Here is a 9,249-nt window from a genome sequence, read left to right on the forward strand (position 1 = left end):
AGGTGACCTTTCTAAATCCCTGCTTTGGACAGACATTTCTAATAAGTGCTGAAGAAAATCCTGCCAGTTCCAGCTTTCTCAGCCTGCTCTCCATTTTCCTTCCATCCTCTCCAGGCTGAATTTAATCCGAGAAGGTTCCTTTGAGCTTTTGTGTGTTGCTGGGGGAGATGTGGGCGCACAAGGGATCGCGTTACAACTTTCATTTCCTGAAATGTTTGAGGGAACATCCAGGGTTTTATCCACACATCAGGCAAAGTTGAGGGCTCAGATTTCAGGTCTTGTCACTCAGCTGTCACCAGACAAATGAGCCTCTCAGAGCTGGAGACGGAGAGAGCTACCTGCTATTCATGACCCTGAAAGCAGGTGATCACTCATGGGAAAAGCAGGTAGAATTAATCATTCCGCTGTTCTCCATTTCCTCCCCTTTTTTGGCTGACCTGGCCACAGTGTGAAATCTGTCCTGGGGGGTGAGCGGGAGCCGGGCTGGGGGGGAGCGAATTAACTCCTTCCTGCCGGTGGAAATACAAAGCAGAGCGAGGTGAGAAACAGCCGCGGGCTGCCTCCCCGGGCTGACTTTGCTGTGAAAAGCTTGCTGCGAGGTCAAGCCTAATCGAGGAGAGCTCAGCAACCTGTGCCTGGCTCAGTTCCAAGGCCTCGCTGGCCCTACCTGCCCGCCGGCCCTTTCCCCAGTTTGGCGGGGAGGGGGTATTTCCAAGGGGGGGGCCCTCAGCATCCTCCATCCCTCCTTGCCACTCTCCGCCTGTTGACAGCCTCGTCCCTCGCCCTGTTAGGGTCGGGCGGCCAGGGGGGGCGGCGGGGCACAACTTGCGCGGCCCCGCGCAGAGCTGCGCGGTCCCACTCTGCAGCCGTCGGGCCCAACACCAGCCCCGGCCGGCAGGACTGCGCTGGGGAGGGGGTGTTTGGGCCAGGGAGACACCCCCTGGCAGCTCCTTCCCCCCTTGAAAGTCAGTCCTGCCGCTGCCTGCGCGCAGGAAGCGCCTCTGCGCTGTGGGCTTTGAAAATAACCCCCGGTTTGCGAGTCCCGGCTTGGCTTTCCCGCTGCGCAGGGCTGGAGCCCCGGGCAATATTTATCCTTTCTCTTCACCGAGCTCGTGGCTTGGGGAAAAAAAAAAAAAAAAAAAAAAAAAAAGAAAAAAAGAAACAACACAAAAGCAAACAACAAAACGGAGCTGGAGCTTATCCATCCTGAGGGCGCAGAGCCCGCGGCTGCTCACCCTAGACACCTCCCTCGTTTCCCTGGGGGTCCCCCCATTTTCTGCCCGAGGGCTGGGAGCGGCTGCGCTGCTTCGTGGCAGATCACGGCGGGGCTGGATAAGCCCCCCGGGAAGGGCCATGCGGGGCCCCGGGTGGGGCAGAGGGTGAGGCTGGATCGGGGGCACCAGCCGTCCCGTCCCGACCCCCCAGGTCCCGCGGGCGCGCAGCGGGGCCCGGCTCCAGGCCCCCCCCCGGGCCGTGATCGCTGTGCACGGGCGGGGGGGGCGGCTGTGTGCTCCCCCCTACGACGTCGGGTTTTGCCCCGGCTCCACCCGCAGCCGTGGATGCGCGCAGACACGCAAATGCGCGCCCAAGGGCGGTGTTTGCGCCCTCCGCCCTGCTCCCACGGAGTCGCGTTGGGTCCTGCCGGGGGGGGGGGGGGGGGGCGGGGGATCCCCCACTGCCCCGGCCGTGCCCCCCAAAGGGTGGAGGACGCAGAAGCCCGGCGGGATCTGGGCTGGGCGCCCCGAGGGGGCGGCCGGTGCCAGACCGGAGGGTGGAGGGAAACGGTCAGTGCAGCCGGGCCCCGGGGCCCCCGCCGCCCGGCAGCCGCAGCCGAGGAGGGCAAGGAGAGGGGGGATCCTCCGCCCCGTCCCGGCGCGGGTGGGGGGTCCGCGGGGGGCTCTGAAGAGTGTCCATGTGCCGGGGACGGCGGGACTGAGCAGGAGGGACGCGGAGCGCTGCGGCCGCGCAAGACCCTCCTGCAGAGGGTGACATTTCTCCACGGCCCAAGACCCCGAGAACAAACACGGCAGCGACTTAAATAAACACGCGCTTAATGATGCAAAACGCTAACGCGGGGCGGGGGGGGGGATGGGGGGACACCAGCACCAGCGGCCCGGCCGCAGCGAGGACCCGACGGGGCGGGGGACGAGTCGCTACCTCTGGGCCGGGTGCCCGAGTCCCACGGGGGGACCCCATGCGAGCCGCTCCGGTGGGTCCCCCCTCCCCTCCCTTCCTCGGTTTCGAAGGGACCGGCTCCCCCCGCAGCCCCTGCGATGCAGCCCCTGGGGTGGGGGGTTACGGGTGGGCAGAGGGGTACGGGCTCACCCCTGAAAAGAAAAGCGTAGCCTGGGTGTTCTGCCATCAGCGTTGTTTAATTTAGACTGTTTAGGTACAATAGAAAATAAACCTGAAAGCACATGCGATTTTTGGTAACAAATACTCGAGACAGGCAGCGTCGTCCGCGGGCTCCCTGCAAGCCGGAGGAGGAAGGCGCTGAGCGGGGACAGACGGGAGAAGGCAACGTGGAGCTGGCAGGGCAGCCCGAGGAGACTCGCTCAGGAGGAAACGGCCGTCGACTTTTTATTATTATTAATATTCTCCTAATTTTTAGCCACATCGATGCACCGAGGAGAAGGAAGCCGGGGGGCGCAGGCCCACGGGCGCTCGCTCGCTCACTGCCTCGCACAGCCGCGGTAAGACATAGGCACTTATTAAAACTCTAATACTGCAGCTTTTGCCTTTTTCTTTTTTTTTTTTTTTCCTTTTTTAACATTTTTTTCTTTTTTAAATTTAAACTACATCGAAATCTTTCTGGTAAGGCTAAATATGAAAAATGTAAACGTAACTTCCCCTCCCTTCTCCTGCCACAGCCCAGGGCTCGGTACAGCGCTCCGCTCCCTCTGCCTCCATCCCAGCTCCTCGCCGGCCCCGCGGGGACCCGGCCGGGCTGTGCCGGCCGCCCCTGCCCCACCGCCCCTGCGGGACTGGCAGTTATTTGGGTGGAAGAGGATCCATTTGGGGTTGGTTGGGTTTGTTGTGGGTTGTTTTTTTTGTTTGTTTTTTTTTTTAATTTCTTTTTTTTTTTTTTTTTTGTAATTCCCGTTGGGACCAGCTCGAAGAGCTGAGGGTTTCTGCCGCTCTCTGCGTTTGGCTACGTGGAAAAAAAAAATAAAAATAATAAAAATCATGGTGGTAGTGGGAGACGCTGGGGAGGAACTGGACCAGGAGCCGATGTGGGGTTGTGTTAAAAGAGCCGAGAGTCCCGTCAAGCATCGGCAGGTGAGCTGTAAAACGGGGTGCTGTCCTCTATGTACAACCCAGAGCCTCTGTCCCCGAGCAAAACCTCCTCTCCCGATCCTCCGGCCGCCCTCCGCGGGCCTTTAGGATCCCAGATCCACCAGGCTGGATGTGAGGGGTCCCAGCAGCGAGTCCTGGAGCTGGTGACCTTGGAGGCTGTGAGGGGTCTGGGATGCGGCTAAGCCGCTCAGGGAGTAGCCGGAGCTCCTGGCGTGGCTGAGGTTTCCCTGCAAGAGCAGGACCGAGTTCTGATCCGGGCTTTGGGGAGGAGAAAACTCTTCCTCGGAGCTGGACATGAGGGGTTTGCTCCCATCCAAAGGCGAGAGTTGGTTCGGTTTGTTGGTGGCCGCGTTGTTGTTTTCTGTGTTCTCCCTGCGGAAAGATTAAAAAAAAAAAACAAAAACAAAAACAAAAACCAAACACACACACAAAAAAAAAAAACAAACAAAAAAAAAACCAAGAACAAACCCCACAACGGGGATGTTACGGCGGGAAGGAGGCGCCGGGGATGGGCGCTGTGCTAATGCTCCCGGTAAATCCTTCGCGTTTTTATTTCATCGTAGGAGCAGACGCCTCTCCCCGAAGAAAGAAAAAAAAAAAAAAAAAAGCGCCCCTAATATTTTCATAACGGATCGTCCCCGTTTCTTTTTACCCTCCTATAAATAAGCGTACACCGCACCGCCCGGTAATTTAGGTGATTAGGAAAAATTGGAGGAGGAGGAGGGGGGATTTTTCTTTTTTTAATTAAAAATAAAAGCGCGGCCCAGGGACGAGCAGGGTGAGGGCTTTTCTCTAGCAGGCTCGGTGGGGAGCTTGCTGGAGGCGATAAAAAGTCGGGGGATGTTCTTCCGTGCTTGGCTGCTTCGCCGGGCCGAGCCGCCGTCCCGGACCGAGGCCACCCCGGGAGGCGCCGCCGGCGCCTCCCGGGGTGGCCTCGGTCCGGGATGCGGCTCGGCCCGGCCAGCGCGTCCCCATCCCTGTCTCCCTCTGGTTTATACCCTTTCCCTCCCAGGTTTGCATCTCCCTCCTCCTCCAGCCTTCGGAGCTCCCCAACCCGGCATCCCGAGCGCTTCCCCGGAGGCTCCGGGACCGCGTCTCTCCCGGTTTTATTCGGGACAGCAGGCAGCAAACAAAGGCGGCGGAGCGGCCTGAAGAGGCCGGTGAGGGGCTCGGTTGTTCCCCCCCACACCCCGGGCAGGTGGGGTCGGGAGGAGGAGAGAGGGGTGAGGTGAATCTCGGGTGGAAAACCCACTTGGGTTTCCAGGGAGGGGTAAAACGCAACGCGGTTTAGGGGAAGAAAAAAAAAAAATAAAAAAAATAAAGGATTTGGAGGAGAGCGAGGTATTTTCGCCGCTCCCATCCCATCCGCCGCTTCCCCGCACGGGGGAGCGGGGAGAAAAGGGGGTGAAGGAAGGGATGGGGGGGTGGCACGTACCTTTCCTTCGCCTCCGCCGCTCGGTCCCGCTGCCTCCGGTTCTTGAACCAGTTGCTGACCTGGGTGGTGGTGAGACCGGTGGCTTCCGCCAGCTCCCGCTTTTCCCGGGGAGACGGGTAGGGGTTGTGGGCGTACCATTCCCGCAGGACGCCCCGGGATTTCTCCTTGAAGCAGTAACTCGTTTCCTCGCCGTCCCAGATGGTGCGGGGCAAAGGGAATTTTCGGCGGACGCGGTATTTGCCGACGGCGCCCAAGGGTCTGCCCCGCAGTTTCTCGGCTTCCACGTAGTGCGCCTTCAGCCAGAGCTGCTGCAGCTTGGGGTGGTTGTGGGGGGAGAACTGGTGGCTCTCCAGGATCTTGTAGAGCTCGCGGAAGTTGCCGCGGTGGAAGGCCACCACGGCCTTGGCCTTCAGGACGCTCTCGTTCTTGTGCAGGTGGTCGCAGGCCGGCAGCGACCAGAGGAACCGGCCCAACCTCTCCAGGTTCCCCCCTTGCTGCAGCACCTCGCAGACGCAGGCGACCTGCTCCTGCGTGAAGCCAAACGACGGCAGCATCGACATGGCCGAGCGCGGCGGCGGCGGCGGGAGGAGGAGGAGGAAGAGGAGGAGGAGGAGGCGGCGGCGGGCACCCCGCGGGAGCGCGGCGGCGGAGGGGCGGGGGGGAGCCGCCCGCCGGGCCCGGTCCCGGTCCCGATCCCGGCCCCAGAGCGGGGAGGCGCGGCGGCAGCCGGGGGCGAGCAGGAGGGCGAGCGGGGATGCTCGTCGCGGCGCCGGGGGGACTTTGTCCCCGCTCGGCCGCCGCCGCGCTTAAAGCGCCCGAGCCCCCGCGCCGCGCTGATTGGGCGCCCGCGGCTCGGCCCCGGCCCGGCCCGGCCCAGCCCAGCCCAGCCCGGCCCGGCGGGCAGAGCCTCGGCACGGGCGGGCGGGGCCTGGCGGCGGGGACCCGGCCCCGGCCCCGGCCGCCGCGGCTGCGCTTCCCGCCGCCGCCTCTGCGCGGGTGCGGCCCCGGCCCCTGCCGCTGCGGGGGGAGCCCCGCCGCCCCCGGGCGCATCCCTGGGGAAGCCGCTCCCGCAGGACTTTGTCTTTCTTCCACTTTCCTTTTTGTGCTTTATTCCCCAAAACTGCTGCACACACATACCCCCCCCCCCCCCCGTCCGCTCCCTTCCCCGGCCAAGCCAGCCCGTATTTAATTACCTTAATGCTGGGGATGAATAAATAATGCTTTAGTGAATAGCGAAATAACACGCGGGGGCCGTGCGCCCCCTCCTGCCCCCCGCTCATCCACGGAGGGGGGGGTGTCCCGGCGGGGGCGGCGCGGCAGGTCGGGGGCAGCCCCACGGAAGCCGTGCAGGCGGCGGGCAGCAACACTGCACCGACCGGCGGCGCTTTAATTAGCCTAATCCTCATTTGCACACCTCGCTAGAAAGCAATTATTTAAAAAAAAAAAAAGGAAAACAATTAGGCTCCCTAAGCAAAGATAATCTATTGTCAGTAGCGAGGACGGGCTGGGAGATGAGGACAATGCGCGGAGATAAGGGCAGGGGAGCTGTGGGAAGAAGGTGTCTTTAGGACTGTATTTATCTTTGATTAGATAAGTCGAAACTAGTATTTTAAGCACACTCCAGGATGCTTTTGATTCAAGAACGGGGTCGCTCCGAGGGTGCTAATAACCATCGCGGGGCTCTTTAAAACCTGTTTGTCTTCACTAAAGACGTTCGGATTTATTTGACTTTAAATGCTCAAAGTGACGAGCAGCCCGTTTGTGGCCGAGGCGGAGAAGGGCTCCGAGCCGGGGCCGGCGGCGCTCCCGCTGCCCGCTCCCTGCCCGCGGTACGGGATGGGAAAGGCCGGTCCCGATGTTTCCTAAATCCGGATTGTTGTTTTTCCTATGTACTTCGCGTCTCGGGGCTGTTTAAAATAAGCCCCTGCCACCCAGTCTGTACAGTGACTTTACTATGTAGGCTGGAGTCAGGGCGCTTCTATATCCCATGACCATGTGTCTGGTAATTTTCCCTTGCCATTTTATTTTAGTACTTATGATGTTGCAGATGAAGTCTTAAAGAGCTGCAATGTCCTCCCAGAAGGAATGTCTGCTTGGAACAGATCCTTATTGACAAGGCAGCTGTGTGGGGACCGGAACGGAGCCTTAAACCCGGCTCTAAAATCAACTAATACCCTAAAGTCTGGAGCAAGTGCGCAGAATTACAACGCCTGGGCTCGCCGCCGCCCGCGGCCGCGTCCTGGAGGAGCCGTGCCCTGGCCAGCCTGGGAGATGGGCTCCCCCATCCCTCCTTTCTATTGCTATTAGTTTTTAGTATTTTGGTTTTAGTTTGCTTGTTTGTTTGTTTTAATTTCTAATAAGGTGCTCAGTTCGGGAAAAGCACGGACCTGAGGGCTTATACCTTCAGGATGAGGAGGAGAGAAATGCAAAGCAGAGCTGAAGAAGTTCCTTGACGTTTTAACGAGAGCGGTTTTCTCTTGCCCTCACATTTCTCCCCCTTTTTTATTTTTTTTTTCCCTTTAAAAGGCCGACCGAACCAAACACCGCTCTTCCTTGAGAATAAGCAAATTATCCCGATGCGGCCGGCGGCGGAGCTGACAGGGACGCCGAGGGCTGAGCTGAGGCTTCCCCGCTATTTCCGAGCGGGACTTTATTCTTCCGTGTCACCAAAATTCACCCAAGGAGGGGACAGGCTCGCCGGGGTCTACCTGGGAGTTACACACTGCAGACGAGAACCGGTCAGCATCGATGTTAATTATTGCCCGGGGTTGGTTTTCCTAAAAATTGGAAACCTTTCACTTTAAGCCACGGAAAGAGGTAAATGAATTCCCAAATCACCCTGTTCCATTTATCCCTCGAAAATCACCCAGGAAAAAAAAAAAACGGTTTCGAGCCTCTCTCTCAAAAAAAAAAAAAAAAAAAAAGGTAGATGCGAATAACTAAATAAACTAAATAACAACACAACGGCGTGGAGCTGCTGCCGGCCGCTGCTCCGTCGTTTATTTTTCGGCAGAGAAGCAGCAGCCCGGCGGGCTCACCCCGCTCCTACCCCGGGCACTGCGCTTGGCTTTGCCCCCCCCAGCCCGGGGCCTGGCACCTCTGCGCCCGCGGAGAGGAGCTGGCGGCCGGCCGCGGGGGCCTCCGCATCTTTCCCCGCTTGGCGGGGCACCGTTCGGCTCCCTTTGTGCGGGAAATTCATTTATTCGCTTATTTATTCGATGCAGCATCGTAGAGCGCAGAGCGGGGATGAAGAGGGATCCCAGGCAGCGCTCTGCGGGTTTTCCTCGATTTCTACAGAAAACCAAAACAAGGCAGAGAAAATAACCCCAACACGACTCCCATCTCCACCCCGACCTTAGAAATAAAGCTCTTCCCCAACCGATTTTTTTTTTTTTCTTTAAGTGTGAGGGTCTGGAGGAAACAAATAGCGCGACAAAATAAAATCGGCGGCGTTTTTTTCGGAGCCCCGTCTCGGCGTGATGATAAGCGGGGCTGGAGGCTGGGGGCCGGCGGGGCAGTAACACAACGCTGCCGCTTTCCGATCCCTTCGAAGGCGAAATCCAAAACCGGTCCATTAAGTCAATGAGGTTTGTGTTGTAGAGGGCTCCTTTCCCATCCACTTGCTGTTCTGAAAAATAGATCGCGTTTCGTTATCTCGAGTGAGGATCTGCAACGTGATACCGGATCCGCGCTGCCTTCCCTGCCGAATGCGCAGGGGAGACAGCCAGCTTCCCCGGCTTATTCCCAAACAATAAAGGATTTGTATTTGCTTTCTCTCCCTCTCTTTCCCCTCCTTTATTATTCTATTTTTTAATGAGGAAGGACAAACCCCTCTCCATATGCATCGCTCTTCTCTTGCGGGAGCCTTTGGCCCGACGCGCCTGCAAACCGGTGCAACCTTTAATTACTTGTTAGTAAATTGCCCTCCAGACACCTGTAAAAACAAAGCCGGTGTCCGCGGGGCGGGGGCCGTGTCCCTGCCTGCCCCCCCCTGCGCCCGGGGGGTGCCCGGCAGCGGGGGTCCCCCGCACCCAACGGGGTCAGGCCGGGCCGGGGGGGGCAGGGTAAGGCCTTCCTGACGGGGGCGATCCCCAGGGCACAAAGAGCTCTTTCTTCGTGCACTTACCGGGACATTTTTCAAAGGATTAGAGGTGATCACGCGTTGTTGTGGGTTTGTTGTTTTTTGTTTTGTTTTTTTTTTTTCTTTTTTCCCTCTCCGAGGGCAGATACGTCTTTCTGTCTCTGTGTCCGCGCACCCCCCCCCCCCCCCTTATTTTGTCCTGCTTTTGCCGTGGGACACCACCACACCCCCCCCGCCGTCCTCCCCCCTTTCCTGCTCGCTAATGTACCTCCTGGATGCCGATTCTTTTAAACTACGAAGAATTTCCTTTTGGGAGGTGAAACCCTCCAGCTCCTCCTGTTCGGAGGAAAGTGCTAGTGATGGTAATACGGGGTGACACTAAATAAACAGTTAAAGCAGGGCTGGCAAGATGGAGTTAATTATCCAGTGAGCTACA

The 9,249-nt window shown here is 58.8% G+C and overlaps 1 protein-coding gene across 2 annotated transcripts; it reads right to left on the reverse strand.

Moving 5' to 3' along the window:
• Nucleotides 1-2,739: 2,739 nt before the first annotated feature.
• SIX1 (SIX homeobox 1) lies at nt 2,740-5,546 on the reverse strand. 2 transcript variants are annotated; one of them, XM_074908816.1, is made up of 2 exons: nt 4,792-5,546; nt 2,740-3,669 (listed from the first exon to the last, which is right to left on the reverse strand). In XM_074908816.1, the coding sequence occupies exons 1-2, from the start codon at nt 5,290-5,292 to the stop codon at nt 3,307-3,309; spliced, it is 864 nt and encodes a 287-aa protein (XP_074764917.1). In that variant the 5' UTR covers nt 5,293-5,546; the 3' UTR covers nt 2,740-3,306. The 2 variants fall into 2 exon arrangements, with proteins under 2 accessions (XP_074764917.1, XP_074764916.1); XM_074908815.1 differs by having other exon boundaries at nt 4,733-5,543.
• Nucleotides 5,547-9,249: the final 3,703 nt, after the last annotated feature.

Source organism: Athene noctua, chromosome 6, assembly GCF_965140245.1.
Source record: "Athene noctua chromosome 6, bAthNoc1.hap1.1, whole genome shotgun sequence".
Taxonomy (NCBI): Eukaryota; Metazoa; Chordata; class Aves; order Strigiformes; family Strigidae; genus Athene; species Athene noctua.